This window comes from Exophiala bonariae (assembly GCF_035927105.1).
Source record: "Exophiala bonariae strain CCFEE 5792 chromosome Unknown scaffold_17, whole genome shotgun sequence".
In the NCBI taxonomy this organism is placed as follows: Eukaryota; Fungi; Ascomycota; class Eurotiomycetes; order Chaetothyriales; family Herpotrichiellaceae; genus Exophiala; species Exophiala bonariae.
In genome coordinates this window covers 22550-42610 of record NW_027042492.1, presented here as the reverse complement: position 1 = coordinate 42610, position 20061 = coordinate 22550, and the positions used below count along the sequence as shown (strand labels likewise).

The window sequence follows — 20061 nt, the reverse complement described above, 5'->3', positions numbered from 1 at the left end:
CGCGTGACTTGACGTGATGTAGGGTTGACGCGTTTATCACGTGATTTAGCACCTAAAGTGTCCGCTCTTGACTGAGCGGTGCCCTAGTCGCAAAATGCGATATGAATCTAGCCTAGATCTGGTCACCCTCGATGACTGAAAACGAACAAGTCTTAAGAATTGTACCCGATCAACGCGAGATCGAGAGCGACGTACACTTTTTACATTTTTATTTTTCCATTCATTACATTTGCTATTACTTAAGTAGTAAGCGTGTCCTCATCCGTGGCGCCAGGGCAAGTCAAACTGCACAATTAAGCGCATAAATGTCCCACGCATTATTGCACAAAGGGTATCTTAAGAGAGCGATCATAGAATATGTATCATACTGACTGGCGGAGGTTATGGAGCTCGCTCAGAAGTAGTTACCGCGAGGGACCTAGTTAGATTGGTCAGTATGAGGAAGAGATGGGATAAAGGGAGGTAAGACTCACAGCTAAGAAGACCGCAGTTATAATGGCTCCGATGACGAAGGCGGTGATAAGAGCTTGTACGAAAATGGTGTCCTGGATTTGGCGAAGAGCGGGCTCCTTGATCCAGACTTCACGATCGAAGATCTTGCGAATGACATTGCGTTTTTCGTATTGTGCGACCCAAGGTTCATCTTCATAACTGTTGCCCGATCCCACGCTATCGAATGATCCTTTTCCTGAAGCATATTCGGCAGACGCTGTCTCGGAATCCTGGAAAAGTTCCCAAGGCCGCAGATGACGATGGTGCATGCCGTGCAAAACCTGTGATGTCAGCAAAAGCCGTGAGGGCGGAATCAGATTCGACTTACAACACACATGCCCTTCCAAGCCGCAAACAGTGTGGATATACCAATGAAGAAGCCGAGGAAAGCAAGGGCCCTCCAGCCACGGTTTGCGGAGCTCAAGGTTATGACGATGGCATAAACGATGCCGGCCACTATGCCACCAACTCCAAGACCACGGGCAAATGCTTGTCTTGGTGGATTGCCATTGCAAATTGTCCAACGAATGAAGTTGGGGTGTGCTTGATGACGAAGGGTCCATTCAACGGTTGCAACGACATCTCGGAAAGCGGAAGGGTGAGTGGTGACAGACAGTGCCTTGAGGAGCACAGATTTCTCTTTGGCCGAAAGGTTAAGCAGACGCGCTCCGCCATCAGCAATATAGATCGCAATTATGCGAGAGATCTCCTCACGGAATGGCTGAATGGTGACTAGAGGAAAAGTTAGAAGTGAGTTGGGGACCTGATGGTGTTCTGTCTGCAAACATACATGGTTGAAGAGTACCTGCTTCGTTGAAAGCGGTCTGAGTCTTCTGTCCGTGGTTCAAAGAACCAGCTGGCAAGGTGGAACCGTCCTCACTCCAGCCAACGGTGGAAGGAGCGACACTGTCACGATCAGTGGCAGACGGTGTTCGTGGTGGTGTGTTGAAAGGATTGTGCACAGCTTCTGGAATGACGACTCTGGCCTGAGGGTCAAAATCGGTTCCTTTGAGAGCTGCAGCAGCCTCGGGAGCAATCTTCTTGGGAAGTTTCTCCTTCTCAGCGCTGGTCTTCTCTGCCAGAGCTTGCTCGGGAGTCCATTCTTTGGCCAGCTGCTGTTCACTCTCCGGGAGTTGAGCGAATCGCTCGCAGTAACCACGGTACCAGAGATAGAACTGGAGATTCTCGGCATCGTATTCAATGTAGCGAAGGAAATCCATGAACTCGCGAATGGTCACAGGCTATGGTTGCCGATCAGATTTCTGTTCTGGGCAATGAAGCTGGATGACTTACTGGGCAGGTGCCATTACTGATGATTCTGTCAAAGGAAAGAGCATCGGGGATACCGTAAGGTGAGCTGGTGCTGGAGGTGACAGACTCAGCCTGGCCACCCTTCTCGGAGTCGAGAGATTGGCGCGATGGTGAAACATAGACGGGACGGCGGTAACTGAGTGAGAGAACCATGTTGGCGGATGAGTGGTCAGAGTCGGGAGAGAGTGAGGTTGCTGTGAAGAAATAGTCCTCGGCACTGGAACAGAACTTCTTAATAGCACGTGGAGAGGGGGGACGTGCGAAGTATTTGAGTTGGAAGCAGCAATGACCACTTGTCCACGAACACGGGAGAGGGAGAAGGAGTAGTTTTTGAATGTTCTACCTCGTACTTGGAACACGTTATACAAGACTGGGCGCTTCAGGAATAGAACCATGTCAATGCTGGCATTGGGCAAGAGATCGATCTACCTAGTAAATGGTGGATACGAGTTTGATAGGACTTGGGATGCATTGTGCCTGTCAAGAGAGTCACGGTCAAGAAAGTGAGGAGGGGTTGAACCCATGGGTACCCTAGCCCAAACGTTGATTTTCCAATGTGACTGGATCAAGCGCGAGTTGGGCCCAGGAGAATTTCAGACAACCTTAAAGGTTGAAAAGTCCGGATCGGCCAAGTTGTGAACATCTTGGGATTGTAGATTGATCAAAGTGGATGATCAGAGGTGGGCATGAGGTGGTCCGGACGCCACCAGAAACCCTCGCAGGCTGGCACTTGTGATCCACCCGCCCCGGGCTTGAAGTCTGAGCCTCTTGAACCACTCAGCAATCCGGACGGCCATCCTGTCCCAGATGAAGCTGTTGCCAATATCGAATTTTCAGCTCCACCGCGTCATTTCCGGAACCATGGCCACCAAGCAAGACACACTCTCAGGCTCTGGACGACTTCTCCGTGTGAGGTCAAGGTACTAGTATTTGTGCGACCGAACTCTCAGACTTGCCCAACATACTCGTTCTTCTCCTATCCTCACTTTGAGTTCAAGGACTTGGTGAAAAGAAGAAGAGATGCCGAGTGCGGACCAACTCCTCCTCGTCTCGCAGACTGACCTACTTCGTAGCACCGAGGTTGGCAGGCGTCGTTGACATGGCATGGCATGGCGCCAACCCCAGTCCCTTTGCCAGCAGTGGCGGAAATGATATCTTTCTTGTACATAATGGTTCAATGCCCCTCTTCCTGGACGGACATGGTTACCTAGGGACTCACCACTACTCGTACTAGTTACTACTTCGTAGGTAGCAGATGAGGATTTGACAATTCAAAGTGTCGTCATGGCTTGCTTTAGTCCACCTTAGTTGGCCAGGAACTGAAGAGATACGCGAGTGACCGGGGCGCGATCCAGCAAACTCTGAGATTCCCGAACCCTTGGCCAATGGCTCCAGCGCCCACGCCAGTCTAAAATATGGAGGTGGAGGCCCCTAATTTGCCCTAGCCCTTCTCAACCTAGAAGCCGAGAGCCCTTGGGAAGTCTTTTTCAGGTGCCGTGCCTCCTCGTCCAGGCCACCACAGGCTACCTAGGTATCCGTTTGGTCTACAAGCACAAGCCGTTCAGCTTCACCATTACCTCGTATGTAGATGAACTCACTTTTGCACATGACAACTGCTTTCAACTTTCAAGTTTCATCTTCGACAGGGTCCCTAAATCCACAAGCCCATCTCACAGACCCAACAACCCAGCCCGTCACGTTTTTGACTATCAAACGTTCGCACTCCATTTTGGCCCCGCTGGGACAGTTATTCTCGTTTTGTTGGCCAGAACTTGCCTTGTGATACCTGTCAGAAATGGCTGGTGTTGTCCCTCTATACTTCCCCGACTTTTTGACGTGCAGGTACAAAGCATATCGCCCCTCTGATCTTTCCGAAGTTCATCTTTACGATGAAAATATTTTGGGGGGGTTGATTTGATAGAACATTTCTTGCCTCCATAATTTGGCAGTGAGTGCTCTTCGTCTCGCCACCGCGACCGCCAGGGCTCTCCAAACCATCCGAGCTCTGCAGTTTTCAACCCCCCTTGCGCCAGAGGCGCTTTGGTCCAAGAGATGACAATTTACCGAAGGTTGAAGCCCCTGGAGGAAAGCCTGTCCGGCGTCGTTCTGTGGCAACGACTCAATCCATGGACTAGGAATTGTTTGGTGGCTGTATCCCTACCATTATTTACGTGATATGGTATCCACCAGATCCATTGCTACTTCGTACTTCCGATCACACCGCTGAACTTTCAGAACTGAGGACCAGCTAGTGGTCATCGATCTCGGTGCACCCTCACAACGTTCACTAACCTGCCCATGGTTAGATACTACGGATTTAGTCAGGAACACCCGTTCTTACCTTATCCGATACACGTGTGATAAAAAATGTTTGATGGTTTTCGCAACGGTCTCTGGTTCTCATTTCCCTGACAATCAAACCCGGGGCAGATTCGGAGAAGTCCTGAGCTCTGAGCCTTGAGTCATGAGCCCTTAGTCCCCTAGCTTCTCATGCCCTCAGGTAACGCTCGCCATCTCCAATAATATAACGGATTGATGTTCTTCAGATTGGTGGCGCCTTTGATCATGGTAAGAATTTAGAGGTTCAGGGGTTTACCCAGATCAGAACAGAGTCCAAGTTCCAACCCTTGCCTGCTGGCATGTGGCTCAGGTCAACAAAGAACCAACCTTTCACCTACCCTGGACTTACAGTACACAATCAATCTCGTTCTTTATCTCACCAGTTAGCGCAGATCTCGTTCCCACAACAAGACAGTCCCCACGCCTTTCTCCTCGAGGCAATAATTGCCCAGAGCCACTCGTTTAATTGTGCACTACTCGTAACTACTCCAGAGGCGGCCTCAAGAAAACCAAATCAGATCCTTCTCCTCCAAGAGCTCGTATTCTGAGGCTGCCACAATCTGATCTGCTACCGATCAAAACTTTAATTATCACAGCTTCTTCCATGCCCCACGGAGACTAAACGTGATGTGTTCGTATGTCACAAATTTTGAGTCATAACTCCTACGAGTAAGCTCATCTGCCTCTAGCAATCCCAGACTATTGACAGCCTTCCGTGCACACATGAATGTCTTACGAGTATGTTGTGATCCACAACTTCCGAACTTATTGTCCAAAACTCGCTCATTGTTGCTCGCGAGCAGGGACATAGTAGGTAGTTTCCGAAAGTCTTCGAGCACTGCTGCAGCCACCAAGTGCAAACTACGAGTAAACTTGAAGGACTCATCACGCCGCTCATCCTCAGACTCAGGCACAAACCATGCTGTAGTCCTGCGCACTCGGTACCTGCATCCACTCCCGGCAACATCCGGCCCCCTGGAACAGAACTGTGAATATCCCTTATCGGCAGAACAAAACTTAAACTAGGTTCTGGTTCACCTACTCGTACACTATGGAGAAATCCGGTCGGGTTGATCAGGCTCTTAACCCCTGAACAATGTTGAACGTCCGAAGCTTGACTTGGCTCGTCGCTGCGAAAGACTTTGACGACCAAACCCATGAATCAACCTATCCGACGACGGTCTGGCAGGCATTCTGGCATTCTCGACTTTGAAAGAGTGGCTATCCCGATTCAGACCCACTCACATTTGGACTCGAAATGGGCATCGCACCGTGCACGAAGTAGTAGACTCGCGGAGGACTTCCAGGAACCAGAACGGCTCCATCCCATAAAGTATGGCCGCATTGTTGTAATTGAACGCTGACCACCACTGAAAATGAAAGAGCGAGGCTGCCTCGATCAGTGCTTATACGAGAGACCTATTATTACCTTGTCACTTGCGGCGCACATCATCACCGTACGTGTTATCCAAGAATTCTGTGTTGGTCTGAGTTGCCTCGAATTTTCCATCTTCAATCGATGGCTGTGACAGTGTGTCAAATTAATGGTGTATGCCTGTCGTGGGGTGTCCTTGAATCGTGGGCTCATGATTGAGATGCCTGGTGAAGCAGGATATTGCCGTGGTTGGCATAACCGTACGCCTTGATTCGTTGAGAGAAGCATAGATCGTGCCTTTAGCAGACGCTTGCGACCTCCGTGGCTTTGGCAACTCTTTCGGCCGTGCTGTCGAAAACTTCGCGCAACCCTACCGGCTCCAGATTAGTAAGACATCAAACCAGCAAGATGGCTTCTAATAGTGAGCTGGCGGTATGAAACGTACCCTATTTCTCCTACTGATCGCTAAGAACAATCATTGATACGACGTACATCTGTTGTTGATGGGTGATAACAATGGCGACAATGATATGCTTCCTATGAGGTACTATATTTAACATGACTTGGTGGGTTTCTTTGTACAGGTTTGTTCGTGTCTGATCTCGGTCTGCTCTAAGTTTCCCCACGCACAAAGACTATGGTACATTGTTCGAGAAATCAGAGACCGGCTACTTCAGGCCTCTGATTTCCCCGGAGAGGAACGATCAACCTCAGATACCGCCGAAGCCTTGCACCATACACACCGAACAATATATTCGTTGACGATAAGTTTATAGTCCTTCTGTGTGACCTGCGTTTTGTTTTTCATCCGTGAACCCAAGAACAACATTATCATTATTCCGGTGAGGAATCCATCATGTTCCAACTATGGCGCAGAGACGACGACCCATGCGGCGCAGCACAGACCGTGACCGTGACCGAGACAGTGCTCCAAGGAGCAGCGACGAGCACTCTCGTTGACTTCGGCTACATCACCACGGCCAGCATCACGGAGGAGCTCATCGCGACCGCGACAGGCCGACCAAATGTCGGCCTCAATGCCGTCTACGGCACCACCACCCAGACATCCGAACCAACAACCGGCCCAACTCCCACCACCGACAGCATCAGCAGTTCCAGCAGCATGCGAGAAACCACCGTGAGCGTGACCAGCACTCTCGGCACGACCAAAACCCTCAGCCTGATGTCCGCATCAACATCGAGCGCCATCCCCCGCGCCTCGGAGTGCTCTAGCCAGGGCGGCGCATCAAGAACCGCCCCCGCAGCCACGATAGCGGGCAGCGTCGTGGGCAGCATGGCGGGGTTGGCACTCATCGGCCTGTTGGTGTCGTATCTCCTCAAGCGCAAGCGGAAGCTGAGGTTGAAGATGACGCTCAAGCGCAAGGCAGAGGAGAACAAGAACAATCGGGACGAGAACAGGCAGATTGAGACCGTGATGCGCGAGCGCGATCGGGCTCTCGAGGACCTCGAGCGCACGAGGTCGATTGCCAGCCCCAAGTCGTTTGATTTCGGTTTCATTCCCTCGGCGGCGGCAGTTCGCTCGCCGTTACCGCCACCGTTGCCGTTGCCGTCGCTTTTGCCCAAGCATAAAACCGTCGTGTCTGCGCCGCCCCCGCGGTGGATATGATTTGAGGCTGGAGCTGGTTAGATCGGAGGGTTTCATCCCATATATGTATTGTTAGAATTGATGATATTAATGACCTTTTCACACTGCAATGTTGTTTTTCGGTCAACTCATGAGTGAAGTGAAATACTTTAGACTTCTGAGATCCCTGAACTGGTCAGATCTGAAACCTTCAAAGTATTCTGCTATGAGCCAATAAATCAACCAAGTGCATTTGTTGTTTCTGTCAGCTATCAAGTGTCTATCATTAATTTAAGGCTCGAGAAAGCCTTTAAATTCTTGCTCTCGTCATCGTGGAAGTCGTTACTCGTACATTCATTTCGAGATCGCTGTTCTGTCTGGACAACGTCTTCTCAGTCCACATCAGATACCCTTGGTGTTAGTGGACTGATGTTCCCTCAATCATTTGAGTTTTCCAAATAGCTCTAATCAAAACACGTGTCATGCGACCAATGATGGTCTTATGATTCATATCGTGGCCCTCTGTGTCCAACGTTTTCTCAGCACAAAAGGTCGCTTGTTACTAAAGCTGTGATCTGATTGGATGCTTCGGAGAGAGTCTTGTTTATTCGTTCCTCATGTCCAATGGCTCTCTCAGGCACTGAGGTCATTTTGTTTTCCAACAGTCAATGCTCGCCAGTTTCCAATGCCATTCGCGCGCGCCTAGTCTTTCGCCTGCCACGATAATTTAAGCACTGTCCTTTGTTGCAAGGGAAGAGATCTCCTGTATGTGCTCTGGATTGCACGGGAGGGTCTCTCTGCCAGAAATCGCAGGTAACATGCAACCGGGACCTTCAAGCAAGACTCGACGAGCTGGACTGTTTTCGACCGTGATCTCGTCAAGGAGCTCTTTGGTGGTGAAAGTTTCTGACCAGTCTTCGGACCGCCGAATAATGGAGGCGCAAAGAGCGTGCATTGTAAGCTTAATGAGGCACTCGATGCGGAGTACGTGCGCAATGTGCACATACTGAACCAGCCGACGCTTCTGCTTAGGCGTGAGTGGCTCGTCGATGCTTCCCAGACTGACATACAAGGTGCGTCCACGGAGAAAGTCAGCAACTCGTTTGAGGACGAGGGCGTCAACTCCATAAAGCATGAAGATGGAGGAAACATTGGGGATTGGCTTAGGCGGTGGGAAGAAGCCACTGGTATCTGCTCCAACAGCACGGAGCAATGCAAGAGGAATGTCGACTGAGGGAATACCTCTGCTTGCTTCGGTGCAGAAGAATCGTACGTGGTCTTTTGCTGCTTCTGACATGCTATGGATTGTTAATCGACAAAGGGCAATGAAAGTGAAGGGAAGTCACGCACCTTGGCAGGACAAGCTCGTGCTCGTACGCGATTGTGAGATGGTCTTCTTTACCTTCTACGCCTTCCGTGACAACAGTTCGCGGCGATGTCCACAACTGTGCAGATTCCTCCAGACTCCGGAGTTTGTACACGGATAGGAAGACTTCGCGTGTCTGAGAGTGATGCCGAGGCTGAACATATGAGAGTGGATGTTCAACCGCAGCAGATGCCGTAGGCGAGCTTGAGTGCTCGGTCGGCTCTGACGGACCTTGTCCCGCTGGAATTACAACCAGACTTTTGGCAGCACCATTCAAATCCTCACGATCGTTGATACCCGGGACGACTTCATCATCCAAGAACCAGAGGCCCTTCTCACGGAGTTTGGCATCGATCTCTGCAACTTTCTCCTCCTGCGAAGCGCTTAGACGGTGGTCAAGCTTTTAAGATTTCCGAGGGCTTACCTGTGTTCTTCTGTCGCCTCCTTTGGTATGGAGGACCGTCTGTCTCAGTAGACGGGGAAAGCAGGCTGGGCAAATCCAGCGGGCTGGTCAAAATTCGTTAGCATATTTCTCCTGGGTGTTCTACAGAAAGCCCTACCGTCTTCGATCTCTGCTTGCAGGACGTATGATTCGTCATACTCCTCGTTAGCGACACATTGCTGATGCCACCAAACAATCTCACATCCCGGTGTGTCGCACCCGAAGAAGTCGGTCCCTTCTATATATTTCTTGCATATACACCACCCCTCCTCGCCGGGAGCCTTGGGTGCCGATGAGGCTTCGTCCTCAGAAGATGAATCCCATGCAGAGGATGGCGCCTTGCCCACAGGATCTTGGTGTGAAGCGTTGAAGTCGTATGGAGTCTCCCCGTCCGAGAATTCAAGTTCGGAAGAAGTCTGGTCGTCTTTTAAAAGCTCCGTTGATTCAGAAGGCTCGTTGGACTCAACATGTTGATTTGATGCATCTTCGTTGTCATCTGTGTTGTCTTCAATCGAAACATGGTATTCGCTGGCGATATCATCATCTGCCTTGTATTCACTGGTTGGAGGGGCGTGTTTGAGGATCTCATCCAGGTGTTCGTAGACTTTGATCCACCAAGGATTTGGGACAAACGATGTCCGTTTCGAGGAGCGGACGCGTCTGGTAGGAGAGGGGGTTGCTGCGCGGTCAATCAAACGCTCAGGCTCCCTCCTGGCGCGTCTACCCCGGCGAGGCTGAACAGGGAAATCGGAGATGCTGACGCTCTCTGCTTTAGCTGGGTGTCGAGGCATGGCTTCTCGTGGTTGATAAAAAGGGGGGGATCGCAGGGAAGGATGAACGGGTACGGGTAGCTTATGGAGACGGAAAGTACAGAGAAATTACAGAAAGAGAAGGACAGAGAAATGGGTTGCAGGAAATCTCGAGAAATCTGGATCATGATTGTGTTGCAAGGTCAATTGCGCAGGTGGGAGAACAGTGAATTGCAATATATCTGATTCACTCGACTGCCATCACAACATGCACCTTCCCAACCTTCACTACTAGGAACAACTGGGCACCTTTTGACACCGGGCCTTTGAACCACATACTATTCAGAGAGGTTTTGCCAGTTCTCTTGATGGTGGCTGATGGAGTCCATAGATAATCACACAGTCCAGATACAGATAGCATGAAGACACCTTGGACGTAGGAGGAGGTGAGCGCGAGGACTTACTGATAGGAACATTCCGGGGAATCGTCTAGGGGTGAGCCAGGACATTCACGTCAGATCTGATTGTGAAGATTCGTGGGCCATAATCAGAACAACCCACAAAAATCCCTGGGAAATTGAGCTCAAAGTGCAAAAAAAGAATTGCAACAACGCAGACTCGAACCCCCATCTGTTGAGCAAAATGGCAAAAGGGCTGCCGACAGCCCCAGCCTTTAGCTAGGGGTGTCATTAGCTGAAATCACGAAGACCCGGTGTCCCAATTATGGATTTCCTTCGTCGAGGACCGGTGCTTGTACTCGGTGGTGATTGTACAGCAACGATTGGCTTCGGAGCCTTCGGCCGTGCTACCCGCTGACCAGGGCTGCAATGTCTAGGACAGAAGTTAGCAAGGAATGAGTTTTCCAGTTAGACCATGAGGACTCACCCTTTCGGACGGCAGAATTTGGAAATCAAAAGATATAAACCCTTGGTCCAGTTCACCGCGCTGAGTCATGTGACCTTGCGAGGTGGCAGTGAATTTCCTGCCACACAAGCAACCGAGTGATGCCCCTGCCTTTGCTGTCATAGCAGACATACATCTTCGACCTACCTCGAGTCCTCTGACATGGTTGGAGTATTGCATATACAGGTACCAATGCGATTGCAGAGAGCGTGCAGCGCGTGTCGCGAATTTCCGCTCTTCAGCTCCCCAAGGGGCCTGCCGGTTCGCTCTCTAGCGCTGGTGCTGATTGACGATGGTGCATTGTCCATCGTAAAAGTCTATCCTAATAGCAACATATGCTTATGAACAGGGTCGATCGCCAACGCTGAGCTACAGTAGGAACGAAGCAGAGGAAGAAGACGTAAATTCAAGAAGTGAGATGAGTCAAGGTAAGGTTGCCAGCCAAGGCACTAAGCAATGTGCCGAACACTTGCCGGGCCACCCAGCTGCAAGAATTAGGGGCTGAAAGGAGAATTTCATCTGATGTGCATAGAACTTCTGCTGAGAGATGATCATCTCTATAACTGCATCCAAACTACAGCGCTGAACCTAAGCTGCAGTACCATCCACCTGACAAAGCCAGCAATGCTGCCAGATGTTTCGTCCTATTCATTGTGGCAGTCCCGCTCGCAATCGAGCATTTGACAAAAGGCGTTAGTCCTGCTGCATATGGTCGTGTTCATTATGTCAACAACAAAGACGATGCTGGTGACAGAGCAATGGGAAGGCCACTTCGCTTGATCCCTTCTTTGTGGATGGATAGAAAATGGCATGAACAGTTTCAGCATCACGTAACGTCTAAAGAAACATGTCTCTAAGCCGCCCAAGAGATACTACAGAGCATAATTGGGATCCCCCTAACAGACTTTTCACGGCGGGAAAATATCTAGTGCCCGGATCGATGAGCTCAACAACTTGACGTTGAAGAGTCTTACACCAAGATCAAATGGTATTCCGGTAGAATTGAACGGATCAGCGCCTGCGAGGAAATCAGACTGAGCCTTACATTTCGCAGGTGATGCAATGTTCCCCCAGACAGTCAACCTTTCTATGCAGCTTTTGAAGAGATAGCCGGAGCATGTATTCCGTGGCCTTAGCTAGCGCTAGTCACGCGATTAACACTACTTCATTCACATGACACCCGCCTGCCGCACACCAGCGAGGAAATGAGGCAGCGAAATGATCATCTCAGTGCGTTCACCTTGCACGCGCTCTTCTTGACCATGCTCATTCTTATGTGGTTCTCTCTTGAATCTTTTGCAACCATATCAATCGTGAATCAACGTCATTGCTAGCAAAAATTGGCAAGACACAGACATAGCATCGGCTTTCTTTCATAACGTCAAGCAAGCTTCCTCGTCTTCCTCCTTCACGGACGCCCATCGGCTCCTCTCCCCAGCATGAATCTTTCCCAAGAGACTTCAGCATCATCCGATGCCGACGCCACCAACTCTCGCTTTTATGAGAACCTAATCACTCGGTTGGGTCGATCCTTGAAGCATCACCCAAATTTTGATGAAGAAGAGGAGGAAGACGATGATGAGCCATGGTGCCATTGCAAGCAGGGATCTCTTGGGAGTGAAGGCATCCGTTGTGATGTTCCAAACTGTCGCGTTCGATGGTATCATAAGGCATGTCTACCCTACAAAGACCTTCAACTCGCGGAAGACTTCGATCTATGGATCTGTCCGAACTGTCTCGTGCATCAACTCCTCGATCTTATCAGAGAACAGAATCCCACCGGCGCATTTCCACAGCTCGAAGCTGGCATGGACGAAGCTATGACACAACAGATCAACATGGCGCTCATCGATGTACGATTACAAGAGCGTGGGCAATGGATTTTCAAGAATCCGGTCAAGAGTGCTGCGCGTCGCCGCCAACGAGAGATGGAGCAGTCGGCGCGTCTCAGACCCGACACACCTATCTCAATTGCAAGTACAGGCAATTTGCACCCTGAAAGCGTCACTTCTAGAGCATCAAGTCGGAGCGACACCCCCAAGCCAGGCACATTAGGTGCAAACGCGTCATTCACCGAAAAGCTATCCATGTCAGTTGACAATGCCCGCAGTTTGCAAGAGACGGCACGTATCTGGACTTCTCAATCCACCCAGGTCGTAGAGATGTATGAGAGCACGTTGATGGTTGAATACAAGCATGGTTGTAAGATCCCAAAGTGAGTAATTGCACTCAACCCGCAGGTCGGAATTCCTTCCACATCCCATGTGCTCAGCTAATCTCAGACTTCTTGAACACAGACTACATAATGAAATCAACAACAGTCGCCGCATCCTTCTCAAATGCAACCACGCCAATGGTCAAACCAACACTATCGAAGTTTCGCTTGATCTTCTCCTCAACTTCTGCCTCAATCTGCACTTTGTGTTTCGGCAACTTCTTGATCAACCATCTTCGCAGGGCTTACTCGGGACCGTCCGCCTGAAGCACATTGGCATAAAAGTTCTGAAGAGAGCGCTCAAGTTTCTCCAGGGTGGCCCTCTTGCAATCCCTCTCCCCGATAACGACACCCCACTCACCAAGAAACAAAAGTCGACTTTGGTCCAATACACCCACTTGGCGCACATGCTTAGCATCCAACCCCTCCAGAATGCAGCCATGCACGCTCTGTGCACGTCCATCCTACGGCGCCCTCAGGACTGGTCGGACCAAGTGGAACTCGGGGCCTTGCTCCAGAAGATGACGTTCAAGACCAACCCTGCTCGTCGAGTATTGATTGATGGACCCGACTGCCTGCTGTCGGATAAAAACAGCCAAGACCTACCTTGTGGTGTGGAACAACGAGACATTATCTGCATGAACCGCGGAATCAAGGCGTTATGGAGAACAGGGGGTCGGATGTCCTTCGAGTATGCTAGAAATCTACACGTCATGGAAGAAAACCGTGTCAGCAGTACCCATCGCGCGAACGAACAAGTCAGCCACAGCCAGGAAGATATCGACATGGAAATGGAAGTGGATGATGACAACGGTGGTTGTTTTGTGGGAAAGCATCTCGACCACGATAATACTGCTGTGTCAGACGATGAAAACGACGACAATTTTCAGGAGACTGATTCTGACGACAATGCCCAAGACGGAAGTGTATCGGAAGACGAGTATATCGATCTTTGAGTTCGAATTGTTCGCCGAACCTCCAAGGCATACCTGTCTGCAACAACGCTGACGGAATTCTTGTCATGAGCGCAATTGTTCACAGCAGTGGAGTGCTAAGCCTCTGCTATCAAAGCGAAACCGATGGAGAGCGTGAACATGGAGGGGAGATTGTACGATGTATATAATGCATGATGAATGAGTTACGAGACAAACGGAACTTGGATGTCGATGGCCTGGAGGTGCGGGCGCCAAGTCACAGGATATGAAACCGGAACGTTGACACGAATACCTGGCTGTGGAAAACCCACAATGAACCTTTGATCATGCAGTGCTATCCAAAATCCAGAAAAAAGTCTAGTGAGACTAGTTGACGCCATTGAAGTCAGTAGTGGTCCAAGTCAATCTTGCATGAAATCTCACTCACCAGGCTGACACGATCCCATCAAGCATAATTTACATAATCAGCAACCAAGAGAAACTCGTCTGCCTGGTGGAAATCCAGTCAGGCAACGGCCTTCGAGTCTGAGCATTGTGCCGATGATGTCAAAAACGAATGCAGAGATCACGAAATCCAATACAGTCAGCGATGGGTCCTGAAGTATTACTGAGTACCTGAGAGGCATAAAAATTCGTCCGGCAGCCGTGTCCCAAGTGGGTGGGAGCGGCAAGACCGGCTCTGCTATGATTAGATTCAGTGTACCGTACGGGTATCCGAAGGGAGTTAATCAGGACACACGTGCTCCACATGTCGCAACTTGGTGCATGGTTTTGGCCTAGCTATGGTGCAGGGACATGGTGTTTTCATGGATGTTCGATAACGGATTTGAACCGGACACGTCAGTAGATCACAGAAGGTTGTATACCGGATTCACATCAAGTCCACTGCATGAGCACAAGCATCTCCGAAGGAGCCAAAATAGTTAGGAGCAAGAGTGAGGTTCAATTGGTCCTGCATCTCATCCAGATAATCGAGGATGTAAACTCCAGTTGCCCATCATATGCTCACTTTGTCTCCCTTTCCATAATGAAGTGATTCCCTTTCTCTGTCCCAATTTTTGAGCCACAGCCTCGTATTGTGTATCATAGTACTACAGATAGTTGTTCCCAGAAAGCGAAAGAAACACATGGCCAGAATAAAACCATCCTCTCGAGCCAATCCTGCTCCAACAATTCTCCAAGTTTAGTCGTCCGGGGGATCCGAGAAGAGTCCGATCCTCATGCGATGGAATTGAGGTAGTTTGGGTATCACAACGGCCATCAAGGCCATGAAGTTGACAATAAAATACGTCAGGTCGTAATGAGTGTAGTGAGTGCTCAAGAGAAATAGAACAATGGGGACGGTGAGGAGGAACTTTTTGGCTGGGGTATACTGGTCGCCGTTGTCAATTTGCTCCCACATGTTCAAATTGTCGTAGGCTCCCGCATTGAACTCAAACGGTACTCCTCGCACCCAGTGAAACATGAGATATGAGCCAGCCATGTATGTTATATTAGTCAGAGTCCAGGATATCTCTTGAGTAACCCCCGGTATGATGTCAAAGAGGATCTTGAGTCCAATGATGAGGACAGGATGTATCGTCCAGGCACCTGTTAGGGTGTTAGCATTCCTCCAGGCTCGAAATTGTCAGGTTGTCAATCAACCGTACCTTTGGCATTGACCCATTGTGAGTTGAGATTGGGAAGGGCTTCCTGATCACTGATCTGTTCCAGAGACTCCGGTGGTTCTTGATAGATGATACTACTAGATCTTCTTCTTCGACCACCTTTTGTGGAACTCATGGCTGAATTGTAGGCGGACACTGGAGGAGCGAGTCGGGCATTGGCTTCGAAGGAGATGGTCCGGTGTAAAGCGGTTTGGGAGGTCATGAAGTATAAAGGGTGAGATGAATATGTCAGTAGTGCAGTCGCGTTGGATGTGTGGCGTTGTCCGTTCGGTAGCGGGAACGGAGAGGGGCTGTTGGGTTTGCTGGGACGATCCGTAGATGGCAATAAGATGGATCAGAGGTAGCAGAACCTTTATGATGAAGAAGTGTACAGAATATCGGAAAGTGGGAAGAAAAGAATGCAGTGACTGAGTAGAGAAATAGTGAATGAACAGGAACAGGTGGATGTGCTCGCGGCCTGAATGGACTACGGAGGAGGTTGCAGGTTGCTGCAGCCCTGGACGGCGGCGGATGCAGCATACGTAGCACTTAGACTGGTGGGAGAGACATTAGATGGGCTAACTCCACTAGTCTCGATCTAATACCCATTATTAGAGCCACTAGCGTAATCTAGCGTCTACTATCTCACTTCAGATTCAATCAAGCTCCATGTGAGGAAATCTTGGCTATCAAAAGGCTCCTTCCTCGAGTTAGCCTCTTCTTCACACGTTCAATCCAGAAAGAAACGCGTTGTTCGGTACATTTTCCAGTTGGGTCACTTCCTTTTTTTCAATCATCCAAAGCCCAGGATCTGTTGAAAGGATGACCACCAAGTTCTTTGACCACAGCATCCTTACATGTTTACTTTTCACTACTCCTTCGAGTTTTCTTCCTGATGTTTTGAATCACCTCATATCTGCGGGTAGCGAGACGATCCACTTCTAGGAGATTCCACCCCACGATTGAAGAGGGGAAAGCACTTCCTGAGGCTGGATCTCATTCAAGCTGCACATCAGTCACGTCTCGGTTTTGTAACGTGACGTGTATCGAGATACTCTTCTACCAGGTTTTCGCCTCAATTCTCTGATATTATCCACGAGCTTATCAATTTCCACCGAGAATCATGGCCTCGCCAGGGTTTGGCAACAATCGTCTGGTAACAGGCTTCCATAAGACTCGAGTCATCCTTGCCGAGCAAGCTGCCCTTGCACAACAGAATCAATCAGCCCCTCCGAGTACTACCTCTAGTCCGGGTGCCTCAGCTGAAGACGCGATTGAGATTTCTGATGATGAGTCCAGCTCAGAGGGTGGGGGAATGTTACTGAATGTTGATAATGCTTTCCGTCCACAGTCTGGAGATGTTATGGTTGTTGATATCGACAGTCAGTCCGAGGAAGAAGGGGAATTGAGAGAGTCTGACCCAGACCACTCAAAAACAGCTGCCGAGATCCTCATTTCCAATCAGAATGCCACCGATCCTCGACTCCTGCCAAACCAACAAAATATTCACGTCTCACGACCTGATGCACACGATGAGTATACCCCACGGCGGCTAGCCGACCTCAGCGAGCACGAGTTTGAGTTGCAAACCAGGTATGTCTTCACTTCTCTCAAAAGAGATGAGATTGATCTCGCCTGGCCCGCGTTCTGTCTCGGATGCTTGAAACAAGGTCACATGAAGGAGACATGCCCGGAAATATTATGCAAACACTGTGGTCTCGTAGGTGAACATCCTGCTCGTCTATGCCCATCAGTCACCAGATGCACAAGATGCCGTGAACGCGGCCATTCCGCTGTTGATTGTGATGTGTGGACAACTGTTACTGCCACACCTTGTGATCTTTGTGGTGGCTTAGGACACCCCGAGCCATCATGTCCTGAACGGTTTTTCCCCTCACGAGTCCAATCCGAAACAGGACCCCTGGAGCTATGGATCTCTTGCTGCAATTGTGCAAGCAAATCTCATTATGTTGGAGATTGCCCGGATCTTGGCCAAAGCTTTGTGACAAGCTGGTCAACACGATCTATCAGTCAAAAACAAATTATCAACCTCAGTCTCGGTTCAAACATGCAGGAATTGGAGGCGCAGGCCGGTAATCGCGGCTTGAGACCGCAAGGCTTGTCAATCAAAGGAAGGGCAGGTCTTCATCATGCGGGCAATGCAGGTGGGCGCCCTAGCGACAACAATAGCAGCGAAGATGAGTTCCTCAGACCTAGGATTGGTACTGGTCAACGGAACCAACCCCCTCGTCATGATTTCAGCTTCAGAGCCCCTGAGCGACTTCCCCCGCCTGCTAGTAGACCTGGAGACGCTGGGTATGACCGCTATAACCCACCATCCACTTCTCTGAATCAACGACCACGGAACGACTGGTACGCAACAGATTCCTTTGGTCAACAACGTCCAAAATCTCCTGGCCCAGAGATGTCACAATCTCACCGTGGGAACGGTGCCAATGCTAGGGAAAACTTTAGGCGCCGCTCACGGTCTCCTCACGTTCTCGATGGCTCCAGAATGGATCGCGTGCGTCCCCCTTTGCCCGCAATGAAGGGTGCCATCTCCATTAATTTACCGGTTCGGAGAGGATCGAACGATGGGAACGGCTCACCTACTCAAGCAACCGGAGTCGCGAAAACCGGCAATAGCCATACCAATGGTGGTGTCGCACAGTCTGCTCAAAATGATCGATTGACAGGAAGTACAGGCGCGATGAAAATGACATCCAAGAAGTCCAAACAGACCAAAGCAGCTACTCGACCAGACCAAGTGTGAGCTTTGGATAATATGGACAGATTTTACACTAATCAAGCTAACAAGATCTGCCTCACAGAGATAACAATGTCAAACAAGACTCATCCGACATGACGTCTCATCCTCAGCCCAACCGGGCTATGGACACAGCTCCCAGCCAGGGGGCTGGCTCTGAAGATGGTCTACCACCGGAAGCAATTCTACGACAATTCGTGGACGCTATGAACGTTCATCGCGAAAGCATCGGACGTAGCCTTCTGATTCTTGAACGGTACGGTGGAAACCAGGAGGGGTAAGCATCATACAACTCTCTAGCCTTGTTGAGCACACTAACTTTTGATACAGAAAACCCAAATTCTCTCTGATCGATCGCACACGACCCTGTGGACAAAGAAGGCTTAAAATAGACCAGAGGAGAGGTCGATTCATTTGGCAATGGTCCAAGACGCCATTGCCAGAGATACTCAGACACGCGATAGAATCGACACATCTACCAGGAAATGCCACGGCAACGGAAGGACCGCCCCTTGATAGAGAATCTATCCTTCTGGCTAGCCTTGTTCCAGAAAGTCGTGCTTTTTTGAACTTGTTCGGAGCCCCAGCTTCAGCACCTCTCAGCAACACACAGCAACCATGTACTGAACGTGATGCAACAAGCAAAGAGCAACTGCTTGAAAGCGACAAACTCAAGTCTACCAGCAATTCCAAATTCATCGTGAGACGTCCCTCAATCCCACCTGAAAGACCAGTATGGGACAATGGCACGAAAAACACGCTTGTACAACGAGATGTGAACGACCCACTGGGAGACCATGAATTCAATGTGTATCTAGACCTTTTCAACGCTCCACGCTTTGACCTTGGTATGGGGCCTGTGTTTCTGAAGTACAAAGAACGATGGTGAGTTGTCCTGTCCATCTTACAAAGCATATTTTTTCGAATATCTGACTTAAACTCAGTTTTTACTTCGTCGACTCCGCTGTCCTCGACTATAGCCAGCATTCCATCCCTGTCAACGGTGCGCACACAAAAGACATATGGACATTCCTGCGTGCATACCCGACCAGCCAAAAGAAGGCAAGACTTGAAGTAACACGTCGATTAGAGGCATTGTCACACCCAGTAGATCCATCCCTCACACGAGAAGCAGCCGAGAGAGTAATGGAGGGGATTTTGCCACCAAATACCCCCACGAGAGCCATGTCTGCCATACCTGGTGGGGACTACAAAGATTATACAGATCGAAAACGACGCCTTCGAACACCACGCTTTCAAACAGCCCGGGTGACAAGATCCCAAGGGGCCAAACTGCGCGACATCGATTATGGAGCTCTTGAAGAGGCAGAGAGGACAGTCAGACGCCGTCGAAGGCCTTAATCAGGATCTGAGTGACAAAGACTCAATTCGTGGTCCGATGGCGCATGTTTTACAACGGTGTACGAGAAATTACGAAAGCATCAACCATGGTGATATGGTGTACAACAACAAAGGCGGGAGCGTGTGTAGCAAGGCTCCAGCACACAAGAGTGAATAGAGCTATGATCGCGCAATAAGCTTATGACGGAGCTCAGTAGCCTTATGTATGATTAATTAGCATTGATGGGAGAAATGATAAACGAAGGGCCAAGAGTACGAGCGGTATGGACTGAATAACTGGCAGGTCTATCACGACATTGAGAGACCGAATTCATCTCCATAATTTTTTAGCTGCATAATAGCTCATACAAAAGCAAGATGAAATAAAAAAACAAGTCCCACGCTCGACATATCTCAATATGTTGGTCGAACGGCTAAACCGCCCGATATCACAACTTCGGAACCATCCTGACTAGATAACATGTCTAGCACTTGACTCGGGGGCTGGCACATGTACCCTGGTCAAATGCGAATATAAAAGTAAACGCAGGCGATGAAGCAGACGAAGAAAACCCCTGAATGCACACAACGCAA

General features: G+C 49.8%; 6 protein-coding genes across 6 annotated transcripts; 3 read left to right on the top strand and 3 right to left on the bottom strand.

Annotated features, from left to right (window-relative positions):
* Positions 1–394: 394 nt before the first annotated feature.
* On the bottom strand, positions 395–1956 carry LTR84_003626 (uncharacterized protein; the record flags this gene model as incomplete). Its single annotated transcript, XM_064847210.1, has 5 exons — positions 395–418; positions 474–773; positions 821–1224; positions 1283–1733; positions 1786–1956. 5 exons carry the CDS (start codon positions 1954–1956, stop codon positions 395–397), a joined length of 1350 nt encoding a protein of 449 aa, XP_064704931.1.
* Positions 1957–6374: 4418 nt separating this feature from the next.
* LTR84_003625 (uncharacterized protein) lies at positions 6375–7145 on the top strand (the record flags this gene model as incomplete). The annotated part of the gene is made up of 1 exon (XM_064847209.1): positions 6375–7145. The coding sequence occupies one exon, from the start codon at positions 6375–6377 to the stop codon at positions 7143–7145; it is 771 nt and encodes a 256-aa protein (XP_064704930.1).
* A 685-nt stretch (positions 7146–7830) lies between these two features.
* LTR84_003624 (uncharacterized protein) lies at positions 7831–9702 on the bottom strand (the record flags this gene model as incomplete). The annotated part of the gene is made up of 4 exons (XM_064847208.1): positions 7831–8401; positions 8454–8842; positions 8894–8976; positions 9030–9702. The coding sequence occupies 4 exons, from the start codon at positions 9700–9702 to the stop codon at positions 7831–7833; spliced, it is 1716 nt and encodes a 571-aa protein (XP_064704929.1).
* Positions 9703–12002: 2300 nt separating this feature from the next.
* On the top strand, positions 12003–13734 carry LTR84_003623 (uncharacterized protein; the record flags this gene model as incomplete). The annotated part of the gene is made up of 2 exons (XM_064847207.1): positions 12003–12778; positions 12861–13734. 2 exons carry the CDS (start codon positions 12003–12005, stop codon positions 13732–13734), a joined length of 1650 nt encoding a protein of 549 aa, XP_064704928.1.
* Positions 13735–14896: 1162 nt separating this feature from the next.
* Positions 14897–15582, bottom strand: LTR84_003622 (uncharacterized protein; the record flags this gene model as incomplete). Its single annotated transcript, XM_064847206.1, has 2 exons — positions 14897–15303; positions 15363–15582. The coding sequence occupies 2 exons, from the start codon at positions 15580–15582 to the stop codon at positions 14897–14899; spliced, it is 627 nt and encodes a 208-aa protein (XP_064704927.1).
* Positions 15583–16482: 900 nt separating this feature from the next.
* Positions 16483–19488, top strand: LTR84_003621 (uncharacterized protein; the record flags this gene model as incomplete). The annotated part of the gene is made up of 4 exons (XM_064847205.1): positions 16483–18128; positions 18191–18403; positions 18457–19011; positions 19071–19488. The coding sequence occupies 4 exons, from the start codon at positions 16483–16485 to the stop codon at positions 19486–19488; spliced, it is 2832 nt and encodes a 943-aa protein (XP_064704926.1).
* Between the last annotated feature and the right edge of the window lie 573 nt (positions 19489–20061).